The 21,117-nt window shown below is 37.7% G+C and overlaps 2 protein-coding genes across 2 annotated transcripts in view; both read right to left on the reverse strand.

Annotated features, from left to right (window-relative positions):
- Positions 1-1,619: 1,619 nt before the first annotated feature.
- LOC134747168 (hemicentin-1-like) lies at positions 1,620-16,087 on the reverse strand. The gene is made up of 19 exons (XM_063681747.1): positions 15,971-16,087; positions 15,279-15,381; positions 14,578-14,804; positions 13,734-13,859; positions 12,813-12,902; positions 12,161-12,289; positions 11,422-11,587; positions 10,538-10,716; positions 9,898-9,973; positions 9,366-9,438; positions 8,671-8,861; positions 7,655-7,801; positions 6,717-6,863; positions 5,365-5,477; positions 4,519-4,749; positions 4,103-4,247; positions 3,257-3,873; positions 2,973-3,098; positions 1,620-1,833 (listed from the first exon to the last, which is right to left on the reverse strand). Exons 1-19 carry the CDS (start codon positions 16,085-16,087, stop codon positions 1,642-1,644), a joined length of 3,195 nt encoding a protein of 1,064 aa, XP_063537817.1. The 3' UTR covers positions 1,620-1,641.
- A 2,820-nt stretch (positions 16,088-18,907) lies between these two features.
- Positions 18,908-21,117, reverse strand: part of LOC134747169 (hemicentin-2-like) — a 40,136-nt gene continuing 37,926 nt past the window's right edge. Inside the window, exons 47-49 of the mRNA XM_063681749.1 lie at positions 20,160-20,387; positions 19,350-19,496; positions 18,908-19,107 (exon numbers count right to left, since the gene is read on the reverse strand). Coding sequence (XP_063537819.1) covers positions 19,350-19,496; positions 20,160-20,387 — 375 coding nt within the window. The 3' untranslated portion in view covers positions 18,908-19,107. The remainder of the gene's footprint in view (positions 19,108-19,349; positions 19,497-20,159; positions 20,388-21,117) is intronic.

Genomic DNA, 21,117 nt, shown 5'->3' on the forward strand with positions numbered 1-21,117 from the left:
TAGGGTTGCCAGGGAAAAAAATGTGAAAATCCGATATTATGGTACAGCGTGACAAAAAAAACAACTTTTAATAACTGCTTTAGAAAGTGACAATTTCTGGCCAAAAAATAGTGACGGAACATTGCAATGAAATTGTAATAGTTATAATATTCCTCGAAACTGGTTGTGAGACAAATTTATGCTACCTTAGGTACCGATACCTATAGTTTGATAAACCATTTTTTTTGTAGAAAAAGGTGGCAAATTTGAACATTGTTGCTAATAAAATCCGTGTAGTAAAATTTGTGCTGACAATTCGCCAGACTTGTTATATCCATGTATAGTAAAGTTCAAGTCCAAATGCTAAAAATCTTTGAGACTTTTGAGAGGTCTTAATGTTTTGATTATTATCTTGGCTTACGTACTGATAATGTTTTAAATTAATATTGTTTACATAGTTAGTCAAACCAAATTGGCAATAAATAAGAACCAAAAAAACTATAGTCATCTTTTTTTTGGTCTCTGTCTATGTTTGAAATGAGACAGTCCTTTGACAAACTATAACTTGGTAACTATCGCGTGATTTTTTTATACCTCTATCTGATAAAAACACATAACTATAGTGCCGGTGAGCGGTTGTGTAGCCTACTGGCCTATAGATACTTGCAACTCCAGGGGTATCACAAGTGCGATCAAAATACTTAAGTAAAACAACAGGTTATTAATGTTTTTATGGAATTTTTATTGAAAGCGAAACATTAGCATTATTTGACCCAAGTTTATATCAGAGCGCGTAGCCAACATGCCAATCGTTAACGCTCCGTAGCGTATCGTAGTCATCTCTTCCACACTAGTGCGACAGTGACAGTTGCGTTTTGTGTGCTACGGAGCGTTAACGATTGCACGTTGGTTACGCACCTAGAACACATAATGCGCAGCCAAACGTGTTTGTGGAAAATTCGGGCATAAATTAAAAAGATTTAGAGTTAAAACAAGACAAGTATGCAACGATTTCGACAGCACACGCAGTAAAAAATAAAAATAAATAAAAGAATTTTATTTCGGACATAAATCCATAGTTGTTAGCAGTGCACGTGCTATTTATACGTAATAATTTTATAGAAGTTTGACGTTTAAAATAACACTTGCACTGCGTGTGCTATCAAAATCGTTGTAGACTTATATTAGACGCTTTTTCAAGCAATATTAGAAAATAATGTGGAAATTACTTAAGAGTCCCCGGCAAGCTTGGACGAATTGCACCTTCCCATACAAACGTAGTTCCGCTCTCATTTTAAAACTACGTATTGGATTGTAATGAAACTTTGCACATACAATGACATGAGGTATATCTATATAATAAGTCACAAATGTAAACATTTAATTAAGTAAGAATTGAGCGCGGCGCGCCAACAAACTGGTTACTCCAGTTTGGCGCATTTATGTGTAACTGTGTAACTGTATTATATGAATAAATTCATTAAAAAAAATATATAAATTTATCTGTAATTAGTTTATAAAACAAACGAAATAGAGCAAAAACAAGTTTTGTATCAAAATTCGCTGTATTTTTTTAACTATGGTATCTGAAGCTACATAAACTAATTACAGACATAGATAGACCTTATCCCAGAACCGAGCTTGCCGGAGACCCTTAAAACTCTAATTAAAATCTATGGTAACACCGAATGCTTTCTTGAAGTCATCCACATTGCAGCAGTACGTGCGGTCGCCCATCGGCTCGAACCAGACGACCTCCTCGCCGCATGCGCCGGAGCACAACTTGGGTCCAGCTGGTTCTGTGTTCTCATGGATCACCACCATCTTCTCCGATGTGTCCGACTCTTTTATGACCTGTAACAAAATGTTGATTAGTCAAATTACCTACTAACTCATTTGTTAGCTCTCGTTATATACTTAAGTGTGTTTCGAAAGAATAGTTAAGTATCGGCTTAAGAGGCCGTAGTCGATTTTGGAGCAAAAATGTAAAATTGATAGATTTAGTCGTTGAAATTATACACGTTTTGTTACGTAATATCTAAATAACAAGTATTGATTTCTATTAGCACGTCTTCTCATCTTGCCTTTTAATAATGAGGTCGCGAGCGTGCGTCACCGGTAATGCATGAAGAGAAGGGGCAGTTTTTAAAAATTCATCAAAAAATCATGGTGGTAAATTATACAAATTGATGTATAAGAATAGTTTCAGCAAATGTTGTAGATTGTTTAAGTATCAAAATTACGTTAAAATTAAGTCGATTTTCAGAGAAATTGTCACTTGTTTTGAAGTAATTTCTGGAGAAAATCGATTTTGTCTAACTTTCATTTACACTACTTCAAAGTCATAATAATAAAAATGTAGTCTGATAAACGTCAAGTACAGGATATGTGTAATACAAAATTACCATGTTTAGCAGTCCAAACATTACGAAATGTACAAATAAGACCGACAAAATCAGTGCTTTACGCGCGTTTACCTAAACGTCCATCAGAAAAGCAAACATTACTAAATTAGTGAGTCTGTTTTCAAAAAATTGATCTGATAAAAGGTAAGATAAGAAGACGTGCTAATAGAAACCAGTACTTGGTATTTCAATTAGGTAAGAAAAGGTGTAAAATTTCACGGACTAAATCTATCAATTTTACATTTTTGCGACTAAAATCGACACCGGCCTCTTAACGTTGTAGTCTATGACTTAACAAGCGTCGTTGCGAAATTAACACAATTACTCAGTTCCCACTATTACTTAACAAGTGATAGGTAGCACTCTCATAACTAGGGTATCAATATAAACGATATCTGGTTATTCTTCTAGTGGATAATTAATAGCAATCGATTTTTAAAATTACGCCAGTTAAAACTCGCGTTGTTTGAATAACAAGGTTAAGCTCAAGAACAAGAAGATGCCTTTGCCTTATCATGACCTTATTCTATACCTTTAAAAATCAACTAAACCAAATTAATATTAAATTATGTATTTGAAATCACGTACCTTCCATAAATACTTGGGTGTCCAATTCCCGCCTACTTGCTCGTAGCTTCCTGCTCCAGACCAAACCGTAAATTGTTCATTTTCCGCTCTTTCCCTACTTATCTCTTCTATATCATGCCAATTCGTCTGAAAAAAAAGTACATTATATTCATGTTATTTTCCAATTACACAAAAATTAAGCAAATTTACTTGAATTTAAAGTTCAAAATATCAATAGAAAGAACCTCAGCTTCTATTAAGTAAGTTTATGATAGTTAAACATAATACATAGTTCACATACGTACGTTGTTTTTTGGCTTGCAATAATTCACAAAGTTGAGAGATTCGATGAATGTTGCCTTCTCAGCTGGACCAAAGCTGACATCATCAGCGTTCACTAACTGTATCTTTTCATAGCAACATCTGTCCACACAAGTACTTTTAACCTTCTTAATTTTTTCATTAGTATAAAGAAGGGGCTTCTTTATACCAATTGTATTCATTTTCGTATACAACGGAACGTTTCTGACGGTATCCACGCAGGATTGATAAACATCAGTGAAGCCGTTAACGTGGAATCCAACTTGCTGCAGCTCTGTATTCGCACCCAGACAAGGTCTTCCTGTTTTAAGAACACTTGATGTTACGCTGTTTTTGCAGTTTAATTCCGATATTTTCTGAATACTGCCGTCAACTATGAAAGAATCTTCTTTGTCGCATGTAGCGGTAATTGATTTTGATGCAGGAAATTTATTGAAACGGTTTGAAGATGATTTTTCATCTTGACAAATCAACTGAAGTTTTTCAGTGTGTGGCATCATTAAATACTGTCCGCTGGTTGGTATGGAAAGCCATGTTAGGGACGAGTCCAATACAAGAGGTGCATGTTCCGTCTTTAAAAATGATGTTGGGATCCCACATTCTAAAAAAAATTGAAACTCATTAAATTACAAAACTTAATTACTATTACTACTTAAAACCTCCATGCCACATGCAAATTTGAAAACCTGAAACTTTATTTTTAGCACAAGTTATTTTAACTTTGTGACCAAAACCCGAGAAATGCGTAATTATTGTCTGCGTTAGCAAGAAAATTATCCTCGGACTGTTGTGAAATAACTTTATAATAATAATAAAAAATGATACAGTACCTTTGTCCTTAGTTGTAACTTGGAAGTTGAGGGCCAGGTTTCCGAGAGGGTGAGTGATTTGACAAGTATATTGTCCCCAGCCGATTGGCAGCAGGGATTGCTCATGCACACCTTCTATTTTCTTCCCGTTGTAAAGCCATTCATACTGAAATATTTTTAAATTATGAAATAAGTACTAATAATCCAATTAGTTTGAGCACAGAGAGATTCATCCAAATACAATATTATATACATATGAGCAATTTCTTATATGGACCCTTGTATATATTTATTAAACTAACATTATATCTAATTAAGGAAATGTCATCTTTGATTTTTATTGAAGCTATGCTATGAAACTGTAGGTATAACATTACAACAACAATAACCAAAGTACAATTTAAATTTCAATGCATATATATAGGTAAGTACTATACCTTGCCCACAGGACTCTCATTGGAATAACAAGCCATTTTTTTCCATTCTTCTCCACTCCACTTAATATTGAATGACGATCGATCTCTTTTAGGAGCAGAGCCAAAAACTATTTCGACAGTATGAGAGACAGCTCCGTTCATATCGCTAACGCGGCAGGTGTAGTTGCCACTGTCAATGTCCGTCGGATGATCGAAGTGTAAAGACGGGCCATTCATGTAGTGAGTGAAATTCTGGAAAAGCGACACCCATGTTTGATAAAACACCATTTATTGGCACATTTTTATGAATGGAGTCTCAGGTGATAAACATGTTACATTGGTGCCTTGTACCACTGTCTTTCCGTATATATTTTTTTACATTTCTAACTAGATTATGATTGACTAGCGACCCGCCCCAGCTTCGCACGGGTTACACAACACCTTTACAAATTATACACTAAAACCTTCCTCAAGAATTACTCTATTGATAGATTAAAACCGCATCAAAATCCGTTGCGTAGTTTTAAAGATCTAAGCGTACATAGGGACAGACAGACAGCGGAAAGCGACTTTGTTTTATACTATGTAGTGATGACTCATTTTTTATCCACTGAACCAAATTATTTCACACATTGCAATATTATACTTCATTGCAATATCCCTAATAGGTATCTAATTTGCTTAACCAACGCTATCACTAGAAAAGGGCAGGAAACACATACATTCTTAGTGTAGTCTGTGTCTATAGCTTAGCCTTTAAAATAGCCTTCAATTATTTTAATTTACCACTTTTTTTCTAATAACAAGATGATTGGTCCGATTATACTTACTCTACAGACATCATTATGAAAAATACAAGAAAATTACCTTGAACCACCTCACTGAATTGGGGTCCGTATAGGGCAGTGGACAGACGAAATCGTATGGGTGGTCTAGAGAACCGTAGTGGCTACCATTAGCGTTACCAGAATCTACATATTCTGAAAAAAAAAAATTGTTGGTAATCAGTTATGGCCAAATATAGTAATAGTGCATTAACTGTACTAACTCATATTTTTTTTAGGTACTACCTATACCTGTTTTGTTATATTGTACATAAACTTTTTTTTTTGTGTTGGTAAACAAAGCTTTTCTTTTTGTAAAGAAAAATATACTCATTTTAGTTTTTGGGGTAATAAGATAGAACTGGCGATTTTTTTCATATCAAATCTGATGCATCAGTGACAGTGAAATCGATTGCTGGTCATGCTAAAAGACACTAGAATAAGGCAGCAAAAATTTAATACATGCGGGCGCGAAATGAGGAATGTTAACAAATGTGTTTTTATTTTAGCTCCACTTCCACAGTCTTCCACTCCTTTTGTGAAAGCCATGTTTAACAAATATTTAGAAAATCTCAACTTTTGATTTTTTAAACCATGACAACACTACACATTAGTACGCATGCGCATTAAATTAACGCCTTTTAAACCAACCAATCACAGCACAGTGTAGCTTTTCAGTTTGCCGTTTGCAATGGTCGAAAATTAAAACTTTCTGTGAGGATTACATCTGCATTATTGAATAAAATTTAGTTACAAATGGTTAAATACAGTGTTCTATTGAATTAATGACAAGTTACCCACATGTGTAGATATTACTTAGTGTTGCGCCGTGCTCGTGACTTATTTCGCGAATCCAAGATGGAGCAACTATGCAGAAAGTGCAATCAACATAATATTTGATATTCCGTGACTTTTACTAACTTTCGGTGCGATGCAGTGTTACAGGTATGTGAATCCATACTTTAATTTGATGAGGATTTAATTTTGCTAATAGGGAATATTACGCGAAACTGCGCAGGGGGCGCCACTACCACAATCTGAGGGTCTATCACAAAACAAGAAAATCGAAATTTCTTTATCTAACATCTTTGTCATTCTTGCATATTCGAGCGATAAAGAGGCAGATAGCGAAATTGCGGATTCGCGTTCCCCGGTAGGTTCTCTGCAAACAAACCGCCTTAGTGCATCAATGTCATATTTTATTATCTCTGAAAACTTGTCAAAAATGTATAAGTAAGTCTATGGTTTACTAAACGGGTTACTGCTGCACTCTGGTGGCAGAACATATCCTCTATTGGTTATAGTCTACCTACTTTTGGTGGCTGATACAATCTTGACGGCTTCCATGTTAAGTCGGGGAATATAGTATGTACCTATATAAAGTCTTATACTTACTCGAAATAGTAACTTCATAGGGTTGAGCAGTTTCGCCGTTGTTATTCTTGGCACGACAGACGTAGTGAGAATTGATGCTGGAGTGAACTTCTTTAGGGTTTCGCAGAATCAATGCGTTGTTTTCTACGTACAGGTCCTTTGATTTGTCTAAAACAGTTACTTTTGTAGTTCTTGTTTATAAAATATACTTCACTACATAGTATAAAACAAAGTCTCTTTCCGCTGTCTGTATGTCTGTCGCTATGTATGCTTAGATCTTTAAAACTACGCAACGGATTTTGATGCGGTTTTTTTAATAGATAGAGTGATTCAATAGGAATGTTAAAGGCTTGGCCAAACACGGCGTGACGCAGCGCCGCGTGGACGCAAGGGGCCGGCGAGACGCAGTCTGTTCTGATTGACGTCGCTAACCTGTTAGCATGGGCGGCGACCGCGGCACTGCGTCGAGCCTTGTGTTTGGCCAAGCCTTTATGTGTATAATTTGTAAAGGTTTTGTGTAAATTAGTTGAACTATACCCGTGCGAATGCGAAGCCGGGGCGGGTCGCTAGAGGAAGCCCGTCTACTTTAGTACTTACTTTAATTAACTACTTTAATTCCTGCGTTTGCACATACTCTACTTACAGAAGGTCGGAAGAGTCATAGACAAAATTATCTTTGCTTGAGTAGAAGGATTTAGCTCAAGCAAATACGAGAGTTATTGCCATATGACGGTCTTAGGGAGAACCTGGCCCTACCCACTAAACCCACTCCGGCGTTTCGTATCCTCTCTGCCGTTTATGAGGGCGCCATGTTGTTCTGTCAATCTAAAGAAAAATGTGATAGGTAACTAGGTATATATAGTGCGAGATACGAGATTTTTTCAGTAGTGACGATATACATATGTGCCGGCCATCTCCACGTAGTAGTTGTTGTTGTTTGTTCTTCTATATTTACGTACCTCTGCCAACAACTTTGTTGTCGACCTCCCATTGGATAGTGGGGGTGGGGAATCCTAGAGCGACACACGGGAGTCTCATGGCTACGTCGCCTTCTACGCCAGAGTACTCTGCGGTGTTCGGCGGGATGAACACTATCCGCGGTGGGCCTAAGACACAAAACAATTAAACGATGTAAGGATCAGTATAAATTTTCTATAAATTGAATTGAATTCTGTACCTACAGGGTGTCTAGTAATTAATGGAACCCTCTACCGACAGGGGCACCTTCGGCTGGTCCAGAAAATGGACTTATAGGTCTAATAAAATATTCGTAGTTTTCGCGATGATCGAACTTTTATTTCTTTTTTATTTAATACCTTATTACATCACTTTAATCATAATCTAGGCCATGAGGCAGGGCGGACACGCCATACATAAAAAATCATTTGCGTTTCTATGTGTGAACGGCACGTCTGTACACGCGTCATGCGTCATTGTGTATGTTGCTTCTGAGCGGTCGGCAAACGGTCGTCAATCTGCTGTCGCGGGGCGGTAATTCGCATCGGGGCGGGGCGGTGCGTCGCCGTTCTGTATGATAAAACTATTACTTATTCTGTGGCAATAGCCTCGCAACGCTAGGAAGAAGATTTCATCTATCTATATATACAAGATATATACAGTTTGCAGAAATCGCGAAGCGTCTGGTTGACGTAACTGGTGACCGAAGAGCTGGCGGCTTTCTCGCACAACGTATCAGCATTGCGATACAGCGGGGAAATGCCGCCAGCATCCTTGGTACAATGCCTCAAGGGCCTATTTTAGATTTAAGCTAGTTATTAATTTCGTTTACGTAGTACCGATGAGTATTAATGTATAATGAGTATGAGTATTAAGTAAGACAGGGTGATGTATTCCTATACCTCATGATGTAGCCTATTCCCCACTTTCCCCAGTAATGAGAATTTTCTCTCGAAACTATTAATCGGGGAAATTTTCATAGGAACAATATGCATCTGATCTGAACATTAATACTCACTTTGCAAGTCAAGAGTTACAGTATATTCGTCTGTAGCTTTAACATTCCTCGCAACGCACTTGTACTGATCGTTTGTCAGAGCTGCGACCACGTGGTAAACTACGTCTGTGTCTGGGAGAGGTGTGAATGTGCTCGCGCCTTGCTTTTTCACGTACCACGATATTTGAGGATGAGGTTTGCCTGCGATAATTCTGTAAGTAGAAACGTATGACCAAGAAGGATATTAGAGCTTCTACAAATAATGAATGGATACCAAGTGCGCGCTTCTCGACAGCTGGTTGCTCGTATTGATAGCTAGGACCAGCTATAACCAACTCGAATAAAATAAAATAAATTAAATTAAATACTCGTACTTCGGTAGAGTCAGCACTAAATAGATAATGGCGACCAAAGTGCCATTCAGTGCATTTCAATGGTAACAAAGCTATGTTACGATATATTTATCCACTTTGGCTCTTGGTACTTGTAAAAAAGATTGTTGCTTAAAAAAATAGGATTTTAATACAACAGCAAACGCTCATATGACATCGCAGCGTTGGTGTTTTCGATAGGCGTATTACTTTGTTGAATTTTGCGTTTGGTAGTAGGTATACTTATATAAGTGAGAGTATGTGATAGAGTATTAAAATACTAATACACGTGAATGTATTAAAAATTGAATGTTAAAATACTTTCATTAATTTAATAGACTTTACCTGCAGTGTACGTCGACTGATGCGCCTTCATTTACGCGCAGAACTGTCGGTGTTTTGGATATTGCTGGAGCCACTGCAATAACCACATTTATTTATAAATGAAGATTTTTTTTATGTTCTCATCGTGATGATTTGGGTTATTTTAATTACTCTGATATACCTATTTTATCTTAAATAAAGAAAAATGTGTAGCAAAGTGGTACTAAAAGAGATGTGGTTCTGTTGTGATTTACAGAAATAAAACAATAGGTAAATAAAAACAACTTAAAATTACAATAAATCTAAATAAAAATAAAACTAAACTAAACGAAATCTAAAAAAGGCCCCTGCGGAAAGGTTTCTAAGATGCTGGCTGCGTACCCCGCTGAACTGCTAGTGAGGTGAGGTAACTGCCAGCTCTCTCTTTGAAAGGTCTCCAAAGAGACTTTACAGAAATTACTTGTTTAAATTTCACTTTGGAAACAAACAAACTGTCTCTTACTTATAACAGTATATCTTACATCTAGGTAGTTTTAACTTAAATGGCTTTTACCTGATTGTATTGGCGTGACTGGCGTTTTAGCAACGCGTTTCACCGTGCTCCCAGTGCTTTCCGATGTTCCAACTACCTGAAAAATTAAGATAAGATATATTTATTTGCAAAAATGTAGTGGTAAACATAGTTGGACAGTGGGTAATTTTAAGTGCATACATTTTACTTAAAGAAGCATACAAACTTTTCTTATTAACTAGGTACTATAACTAAGTATACATATAAAAAATACACACACTCAATTAGTAATTTGTATTTTACTTTATTGGTTATTACTTCAATCCGGAGCCCGCCGGTTCAACCCCGGCTCCTACCTATTTACCAATGAGTTTTTCGTTACTTACGTACGGTATATTATTTGATATTTACCGGTCGCTTTTCGGTGAAGGCAAACATCGTGAGGAAAGCGGATTAATCCCAATAAGTTCTAGTTTCCCCGCCGGGTGGGTTGTAAGGTCAGATGACTGTCGTCTGAGCTATAGAAAAAAGCCGGGACAGCGGTAGGAAGATGATGATGAGTAGGCTACAATTAATGAAGTAAGGAGTTGACAATCGTTTTTTTTGTTTTCATCAGGATTTTCATTAAGATTAAGATCAAGCAAGATTGGGAGATTTTCTAGCATAATGGTATGATACGTACAGCGATCTTAAACGTATGTTCAGGTGACAGGAACATGTCGGTCTTGTAAATGTCTCCTTGCACGTTCGTAAGCGGCAGCCTCCTGGCGACCTGGTCGCGCATGTCCAGCAGCTCCACCGCCTGAATGAGCGCGGAATGCTTCTTGTCTTGCACGGACACCATTAAGAGTGTTGCGACGGCTATTCAAAAATACAAATTAGTCAGGGATTACTGGGGAAACTCCAGTACAGATATGATTGTCGTTGTTGTCTACGTGACAGCGTGATAAAGACAGTGACCCCCCATTAAATGGTCCGTGTTAAAAAGTGACAAAGATTTAGCTAAAGGGGCCCACTGACTATCAGTCCGCCGGACGAAATCGGCCTGTTAGTTAGAACAAAAAATTGACAGTTCCATACAACTGACAGGCCGATATCGTCCGGCGGACTGATAGTCAGTGGGCCCCTTAAGAACGCTCGGTTTTATGACGTTGGGTTTAAGGATCACTATTGTTTCGGGCACTTCGTAACAATTTTAAAATAAATCCGAATACATCGCTTTCTACTTCAGCTAAAGGAGTTTTTTGAGCATAAGTTTCTTCGTCATCCTCTTAGTTCGGTTTTCTGCTTTCTTCTTTAAGTGCCACTTGCACCATCCCACTAACCGGTGTTAACCGGTTAAACCTAGAGTTACCATGGTTACCAGTACAATTAGACACTGGGTTAACGGTTTAACGGGTTAACCCCGGGTTAGTGGTATGGTGCAAGTGGCCCTTACTCTATCATGGACACCGTCTTCACCTAACCTGCAGGCGTTAAGATCTTTGGCGATGACATTATTACATCGCTGCCTTGATTTGCTCTTTGTGTTTGCAAATGAAGAAGATGCTTAAATAGGGTTTATACCTGTAGTGGGTTGTGTGTCAGTAGCCTTCATGTTAGTTTGCACTGCAGTGGAGAAGCCATGTTGGAAATTGAAGTCCGTACGTCCGAACACCATTATGCTGACTTGAGAGTTGCCCTTCACCTTCGCTGTGTAGGTGCCGGGAACTAAATTTTGAAGTTTGGTGACCTGGAATGTAAAAGAAGAAAGATTTTGATCAAGATTATAATTAATATTAAATCATTGATATTAGATTATTGTTAATAATAAGCCATGGGCTTATTTAAGTCATCCATAAAAATCATGTTAGTATTTAAAAAGATAGTTAGTTTTATTGATTCCCTGATTCTGATCTTGTTTGATTAGTTATGATGATTTTAGTATCCTTTCAGTTGGTTCCATATAGACATTGGTCCTTTAAAAAAAAAAGATAGATTGATATCATAAAAGTCTGCAGTAAGAATGCATACATAATACGTATGTATTACTTATTCCCTATAAACTTCATACGTGACATAGCAAATGGCATGAAAACTTAAAGTCTAAGTCTACATATTTAGTCAACGTTCGAGTTCTGTCTATTCTATGTTGTTTCCCTTTTGTTGGTTATTTTTGTTACCTAAGATTTTATCACCTGATGGTCTCATCGGGAGATTAGCGCTGGAAGTGGCCAGCACTTTGGTGGTACTTTCTTCTTTCTATGTCTTTTGATGATTTTCTATTATGTTTGTGTTACGAATATATTATGTTTGTATTTATTACCTTCACATTCTTCGTCCACGTAATTTGCGTGCCGGTTTTCACGCGGGAGTTCGAGTCATAAACCTGTAGAACCACATCTGTCCCAGAAGCTGACACCACAGCGTACTCCGTCTGCTCGTCGATTGTGAACTGAAATAATGGTAAAATGAATGCGTAGCGTATTGGTACTCATACCTTAGTCGGTGATTAAATGAAATTAACTATTCAATAAGTATTCATTTTATTTTCTACAGTACCCATTATATTTTCACGCTGCCATTTTCAAACAAAAAGACGGATTTCGCTCAAATTTCAACGGGTGCCAGTCAACAGTACTGTCTAGTGCACAGTGTTGCAAAATTAAGAAATCGGTTTCCTACTCTTATTATCTTAGGTTAAAAAAAAGTTATTGTCGGGTATTGGTTCTTGTCAGTCAAATATTCTTTAACAATGAAAGACTCCACAAAACCCCGTCCCGTCATCAGATTTTGATTTGATGAGCATACCTTTTCAAGGACAAAACAATTTTCTAAATAGGTCTAGATTTAGATTTTCTAAATAGTGGATCTTTTTTAATTCGCTTAAGGGTCCCCAGCAAGCTCGGATCTCCATACAAACGTAGATTAGATTATCATTAAAATTAGTGCCTCAGATTTGTAGTAATTTTACTTACAGGTACATCTTTCCATGTATATGCAGGGACCGTTTCGACCGCCACCACAGTCCTGTCGCCCTTAATGGTTTCCTTTACATCCTCGATTACCTTGAATAAAAAAAAACCTAAATATAAAAAATTAATTAGGTAAAATTGTAAATGGACGATAATACACTAGGTATTCAAGTTTGCGATCCGTAACATCACAAGCCATTCAAGCCGTTATTGATGCCGATCTTTTGATATATATAGGAATAGATATTTTAATTTATTTCGATAAGTACAACAAGCAAGATGCACGGGCGAGTGTGAAATTAGATATAGATGGATGTTCAATAGGTAATATACTACTGTTATTTAAGCCAGATGATGCTGAACAAGATTAAGGTATATCTAATCACTAAGCACTCCCGACTTTACACATTTTACGAAGCAGAGACAAGCAAAAATAGAAATCGGCCAAGAGCATGTGTGTATGTGAAGTGAAGGGTTTCGTAGTTACCATTCTGCCAGAATAAGCTCAAAGGGGGCTATTAGTAAGTATCATACAAGCATAAGATCGCAGCACTTTGTACGTCTTTTTAACTATAAGAAAAGAGTGCAATAATTCAAAAACGGCTGGACCGATCATGTTCGCTATAGTTTTCCTTGAAAGTTCTCGGCGGACTTTCTCTGATCAGATCGGGGAAATCCTGAAGAAAGGCCACAGGTCAAGAGCACCCTAAACCGGCGAGCGTGTATGAGGAATGTTATGAAAGTGAAGGAAGCGAAAGAGGTATGTCAGGATCGTAGCAAGTGGAAATCCGTGGTCTCTGCCTACTCCTCCGGGAAATAGTCGTGTGATTATATTATGTATGTATGTATGTTTTTGATGGACCCATGGTTCAAAAGTTAGAGCCCCCACCCCCTCAAACTTTTGAACCATGGGTCCAAAAATACCTGGTTGACTTCTCCTTTATCGACTCTAAAGACTTGTCCGCTACACGCCATTGCTATTTTGTGGTAAACCTTGTACCCTGCATCAGACTCTCCACCGCAGGTGATATCAGTGATTATTATAACGACCTGAAAGAATAAATTAATCTAAATTGTATTTTTGTTCGCTGTTCTTTGTGAAATCACTAAATGACTTGATAAATTTTTGGTTAATTTTGGTTTCTTCGTCATTTCTCAAAATAACTTAGTGCCAAAATGCCTAAATGTCAAATCGTTTCCTTCTTCAGGGCAAATATTATAATCATATCGTCCAAGTCCCAAAGTAACCAAAATGTTGATAACTAAGTACGTTTCTTAAAATGCCTAATCGAATTGTCGATGGGACTTTAAATTTTACAATTTTATGAGCTGGGCCATAATAATTATTTTTATTTAACGATAATACTATACAGGCTGGCTATAAAATAAGTGCATTCCCGTTGCCAGGATGGTTTTGGGATTATACTGAGCAACTTTTACTATGGGACCAACCACGAAATCGCGTAATATAATGTATCCTCCCATAGAAAATGGACCAACCAAAATGTATGAAACAGCCAAATTTTTGGTTGGGGGTTGGTCCTATAGTAAACGTTGCTCAGTATAATTCCAAAACCTCCCTGGCGGTGGTGGTGATTCAGACATGTTGGCACTATTCCGTTTTGTGATAAAGGATTTTTTGTAAAAGACTATAATGAAATTACGGTAGGTACAATTAAATCAAAGCAACTTATCTGCATTCATAATGAGCACACGTATAATGGATCTACTCGTACGAAAAAAATAAAGTTTTAGGGTTTGGCCTTACCTGAATTTGTTTTTCCTGACACATAGTCTTGATCTCCTCAAATCTGTTGTAGTCCTCTGATGTGGTGTCAGTAAAGACATACAAGTAAGAACCTCGGCGACTCTCCTCTAAACCTTTCCTGATACCCGAGAGAGCGACCTCTAAACAGTACGCAGAGTCTAAAGTAATTGAGCCTAGAGCCTGCTTAAGTTCTCTCGCATCACGGGTCTTTTTCCTAAGAATAGCGGCTATAAAAAGATAAAAATGCCATGATTGGTTGATAGGTTGCGCGTTTTTGTTATTAAAGTATCTAAAATATAAATTGAATTATAAGTATTTTACAAAACTGCAGGTAGTTAATTTGGCCAGATATAATTATTATTATTGGATTAATCTATATTATAAGTATATTCAAGGAAAATATTGTTAGCGCAATTTTAACACTTAAATGTTTATATATTTCTCTGACTGGGTCGAGGGTTTTCCCGTTCTATACAATAAAATAATTAAATATTATAGGATAATCTAACAAAACCCGACCTAATAGTCCCACAGTAAGCTCCATAAATAATATTTACATAAAATTTTATTTCTCTACCCTTACATATTTACCTTATTTATGTACGGGACAATATAGCTTAATAATGTAATTCATAAAATGAGAGCAAGAAAAAATCGACCCAATGCTGCAGTCGTATTGAATTACAACAAAAAATACTTACAGGGCTGTGTTCGGTCGCCATGATTTCTGAATGTCACCAGCACTATATCTTCAATTTGACTCGACCTTTCTTTCAAAACAATACCTTCTTCTCCTGTATACCTCTCTCAAAAATTTCAATTTCTGGCTGAAGGCAGTGGCCACCGTCTCCGTTCTAGCGCGAATTTATCACTTGCCATCCCCTCTCACAAATCTCGTGGATACAACAAGTCCTTCGCAGTGCGTTCAGTGAAGCTGTGGAATGAGCTGCCAGTTTCGCTCAGACAGGCGCAATCGCTTGCGTCGTTCAAGGAGAGGTTAAAGAAGCTGTGGTTATCTGATTGACTAATGTGCCTATATTTGTATTGTATGTTGCTTTATATTTTTCTACTTTTTTCCAATTTTTAGTGTATTTTCCCCATTCCTTTTTGTGTAATATATTATATGTTTATCCTATTAATTTTGTATGTATTTATATCCTTTATCTTTCTGGTACCTTGTTGTACATTTTGCTACATTTGTCACCCTCTTTTCACTTTCTCCTCTCATCTACTCAAAGGTTAACTGGAAGAGATCCCTCATAGGGATAAGTTCGCCTTTGTACATCTTATTATTTGTACCATGTAATTTTTAATGTGTATATTTGTACAATAAAGAGTTTACTACTACTACTACTACTACAATATCAACAATAGACTTAGCGGCATCTTTTACTTGCGAGATTTCATTGTCCATAGACGGGGAGTTGTCTATGACGAAGGTCAGACTGTTCTGACCGCATGACACTTGGGCTATTAGGAACGCTAACGGAAGCAGGAGCTTGACCGCCATCGTTGCGGGTGCGCGGTCGGGAGTGCACACACGCAGGGTGATACTGCGCTTATATAATATGGGGCTATGACGTCATTTATTTTCCATATATTAGTTACATAAATAAAATGCAATTAAGTTCTGTTTAGTTAAAAATCGCGTAAGTGTAAATTAATATGATTAAGTAAATAAATGTACCTACATTAAGACTATAAAAATGCTTAAACCTACATTTTTCTAAAATAGGAGTAAAATGCAATTTTAAACCAAAGGGCCCAAAGTAGGAATCTTATTTGAAAAGTCAGCTTTTATTTATGACAATGCTCTACATGATAATAAATAAAAACTAAACATTATGCACACAACAAGTCGCTATATTAAGAATTAAAAAAAATACAAAAATCATATATATATATACTCATATATTATTCATATATCATTCAATCATATATATATACGCATATAATCATATATTATTTTCGCCTGTATTTTTAAATAAATTAAAAACTATTTATCTTAAAATTATATAAAATAGGTATATATTTGAAATGCTCACAATAAGCCCTTTAATTGTATATGCCACAAGTTATAGTTTACAAACCTTTTTATATATATATTTTTTTTTTTATTTAACCCCCAAAAGCGTTGTAGCGCGCCCCGCACGTCGGACTACGCCCTACTCTTTTATTATGAGGGCACCTTCTGTGCCCGCCACGGTAGAGCACTCTGTACGTCGGGCTACGCCAGACGCATTTAATATGAGTCGCGTTGCCCGGCGTTTTAGCGTGTCCCGTACGTCGCTGTCGGGCTTCGCCCTACTCTTTTAGTATGAGGGCATCTTATTGTAACGCGCGCGGCGCACCCCGTACGACGGGCTACTCCCCGACTGTTTTAATGTGTGGGCACGCCATATTAACGCACCCCGTACGTCGGATATCTATTTGAAACTTTGGCGACCTTTGTAAACGATTATAAGCAAACATGATTATGATAAGAATACGCGGAGAATCCACTGGTCACATGAGTCACGAATAGGTAGGTCAAGCGTTATCTGGTTTATCGTTTTTTTAAATATATATACCTATATATGTATACATTACAACTAGTTACCTATGGATAGTTTGCACTACAATAAAGCAACGCTTTGCGTCTCTATCACTCTTCCATATTATTGCGAGAGTGACAGTTGTGTTTCGTTCGCTAGGGAGCGTAAAGATTGGCATGTTGGCTACGCACCCTGATTGAGCTCGGAATTGTATTGTGGTCATCCCTCTCGAGATTCTTTGTTAATTGGGGAAAACTTTGTATGAAACAAGCGGACGAATCGCTTGATGGAAAGCGATAACCGCCGCCCATGGACCCCTGGAACACTAGAGGGGTTGTAAGTGCGTTGCCGGCCTTTAAGATGGGAGTACGCTCTTTTCTTGAAGGTCGTATCGGTTCGAAAATACCGCAGGCGACAGAAGATCATTCCATGGTTTAGCTTCGCGAGGCAGGAAGTGTTCCATTAACAGAGATCATATTTAATTGCATATTACATATAGTCTGACAAGCCATTATCGTCAGTACAGTAGAAAAAAGCGGCAAATTTAAAACATGTAGGCGCGAAGGTTTATCGTCCCCTTTTTCTACTAACAAAATTGTTAGACAGACTATATTTAATTATTTGTTAAATTCAACTATAATTGTGACATTTTATGATTAACCACATTGGAATTATCTTTGTATTTTCCAGGCTATTTCCTGGTGTTATTGCGTCAACATTTAGATACTAAATGTTAGGGAATATTTGTAAATGCTTTCCTGTTTACTAGATTGGATCCCATATTTAGCTCTTATGTGCTCTTAAGTTTTAACCAATATTGGTAAAAACCCAGAGTAGTTACCAAGCTATAAATCGATGTTAAGTAAATGAGTCATACATGTTAATATACATTTTTTTCGACTAAAGGATGACTCACGCTAGACCGGGCCGGGGCCGGACCGGAACTTCCGGTGCTTCGTTTTCTATGGAAAGCACCATGTAATCACCGATCAGCCGTCATAGAAAATTACATGTCGGACGCTTCGGCCCGGGCCCGGGCCGGTCTAGTGTGAGTCATCCTTAATATGGCTATTTAGTGCGGATTCTTAGCCTCAACTATGCTCCTATCCGGCAGAATGCACGTCTGCACGAACCTTTGGCATACATATAGCTTTTAAGTTTATAAGAATAAATAGAAGTAGAAACACGCCGAGAAATTACCTTTTCCCTCCTCCCCCCCACTTTTATATCCGCATTTTTAGTATTTATTTTAATAAAAACTGTGAACGCTACAATAAAAATGTCTAGGATAAGTATATTCTCCATAAATTCTCTACAATATTGTCTTTTGAAATATAATTTTAAGACATATAGTTTTCAAATAATGCTTAATTTTTCCTTATAATAAAAAACCGACAAAAGAATTGAGATTTATGATTATGAGTGACGCAATGGCGAGTGATTGACGATGTAAAACTTTTATGTATTAAATGTTTAAATAATTTATTATGCTTATATGCGATTTTTGAAAACTGTAGGCAACTACACACACGAAGGCCGGACGATATCGGCCTATCAGATAGTTAGAACAAAAGTTAGACAGTTCTGAACAACTGACAGGCGGATAGCGGACTGATAGTCAGTGGGCCCCTTAAGGGGTGATAAAACCTCCGTGTATATTTAAATGTGCCTATAATTGTGTATTGAATTAACCTTAGCTATAGTTCATACTCATATATTAGTAATTATTATTGTTTCTTGTCGGAATCCTGTATATCTAAGAGGTAATTAAAGTAATTAAAAAAGTACACCAAGCACACTGTTCAAACATTTTATTAATAACTTTCAAAAATACAATTAAAACTATAACAAACTTATTTTAATAACTGTAAAGCATATATTCGATCAATGTTTTGATGCTTTAATTGTGGAGCCGTTTAAAGGCGGTGCTAGATTAACAAGATAAGTGGGTCTATGTTTTTTAATTAGTGCAACCATCGTACCCGGGCATCTGCATCTAAAAAGAAAAAAAAAACAGTTTTAAAATGAGAGCGGAACTACGTTTGTATGCGAGTGTGCAATTCGGCCGAGCTTGCCGGGGACTAGAAATTTTCATTAGACCGAACGCGTTTTTCTAAAAACCGTTGAATTTTTAAAAGGGTCACCGATTGGTCAAACGCGTTCGGTCAAATGAAAACTGGGCAAATGAAACATCAGGGAAACATATTTCGAAGTTGCGACATGTTAATGTTATCACACCTAAGCAATAATGAAGTCCTGCTGCACGTATCCGTACTGGTTGGTGATGGCGCACGTGTAGCGCCCTCTCTGGCCGTCGTTGTTCATTAAGAACTCGTACTTGAACTGGGTGAATGGGAGCGCTTGGCCATCGTGAAGCCAGGTCACCTGTAAGCATGTTTAGTTTAAGACAAAGACAATTTTAGAATGAAAGAATTGAAACAATTGCAGATGTGCAAGATGTTAAAAGTTGGAAAAGATTTCGGAAGTCTTAGTAAATTTTGTCAGCCTACAGTTATCCGTTTATTCGACAGCTTAACGGCATTAGACGTGATAGGCTGCTAAGTAACGCTTGTGCAGTTGGTAATCACGCAGCGTCCATATTCGTACGGGATATTATTGTTTATAGTTAAAGCGAGGCACCCTGGTGGAGCCGGTTTGAGGCGGCTGGTCCATCCATAGCACTTACCCCTTGATCCGTCTTGAAGCTTCAATGATGTAACACTTACAATAGGCTGTGGAGTTCCGGGTGGCGTGAGCGGCGACAGAGGTAAGTTAATTCACCAAAAGATGATAACTTCTTTAATAATTAACTCTATAACACTTACAATAGGCTGTGGAGTTCTACTGGCAGAGCAATCCATGGTCGCTCGGCATCCATACTCGTACGGTATATTGTTGTCTCCCTCATAGTTGAAGCGAGGCTGAAACCCGACTTCCAGCCTGGTGGAGCCGGTCTGGGGCGGCCGGTCCGGGCCGCTCACGCGACAGAGGTAAGTTAATTCACCAAAAGATGATAACTTAGTTAATAATTAACTCTATAACACTTACAATAGGCTGTGGAGTTCCACTGGCAGAGCAATCCATGGTCGCTCGGCGTCCATACTCATAAGGTATGTTGTTGTCGCCTTCATAGTTGAAGCGAGGCTTAAACCCGACCTCCACCCTGGTGGAGCCGGTCTGGGGCGGCCGGTCCGGGCCGCTCACGCGACAAGTGTACGTCCCCGCGTCCGCTTGTGTCACGTTCTTCAGTTCGCCAGAAGTTATATTGCGGCCGTCCTGAATGAACAGAAAAAGTAATGGGATGGGTCCGCCAAATATCAGTTAGCCGCCTCAGATTCCATAGACAAACGCGCTTGGAAGCTTATTGGAGATGCGGGATTAGTAGAGGCTAGACTGCAGAGCCTTGAACACCGTAGAAAGGTAGCTTGTTTATCGGTGTTCTACAGGATACATTTCGGGGAGTGTGCGATGGGATTACATAATTTAATCCCCCCATCTCCATTCTGCCACCGTGGGACTAGACGCGGACTTGCGTTTCACCCTTACGTCGTTACTCTGCCACTGATTCGTACTAAGCGCTATGCATCCAGCTTTATCATGCGAACGGCTAAGGAGTGCAATTCACTTCCTGCAAATATATTCCCAGTCCACTATAACTTGGATCTTTTTAAATCGAGAGTGAATAGACATCTTTTAGGTAAGCATGATCCATCCTAGACTGCATCGGCACTTACCATCAGGTGAGAATAGTGAGATTGCGGTCAAATGCTTGCCTTTTTGTAATAAAAAAAAATGATTAGGTGCGATCGACTTTCGTCAACGAGTCAAAATATTATTTATTCAAATAGGCCTAGCAACAAGCACTATTAAATTGTAAGTTCTACACATATTCTCAATCATTAGTTTATTTAAATACAGGTTGCGGAAATTAAAATATCTAGTTATAAGTTAAAATGAAATTAGTAGTAGGTAGGTATATAAATTTCGCGATTTTAGATACTTTCCT

The sequence above is a fragment of the Cydia strobilella genome, chromosome 14 (genome assembly GCF_947568885.1).
Source record: "Cydia strobilella chromosome 14, ilCydStro3.1, whole genome shotgun sequence".
NCBI lineage: Eukaryota > Metazoa > Arthropoda > Insecta > Lepidoptera > Tortricidae > Cydia > Cydia strobilella.

What these genes read in the sequence shown, in the direction of transcription:
- LOC134747168 (XM_063681747.1), bottom strand. Translation starts at nt 16,087, where the DNA reads ATGGCGGTCAAGCTCCTGCTTCCGTTAGCGTTCCTAATAGCCCAAGTG. An exon ending in ATTCAGTGAGGTGGTTCAAG is followed by an intron (nt 4,750 to 5,364) that starts GTAATTTTCTTG and finishes TCGCTTTTCCAG; the next exon opens with AATTTCACTCACTACATGAA. An exon ending in ATGAGAGTCCTGTGGGCAAG is followed by an intron (nt 4,248 to 4,518) that starts GTATAGTACTTA and finishes AAAATATTTCAG; the next exon opens with TATGAATGGCTTTACAACGG.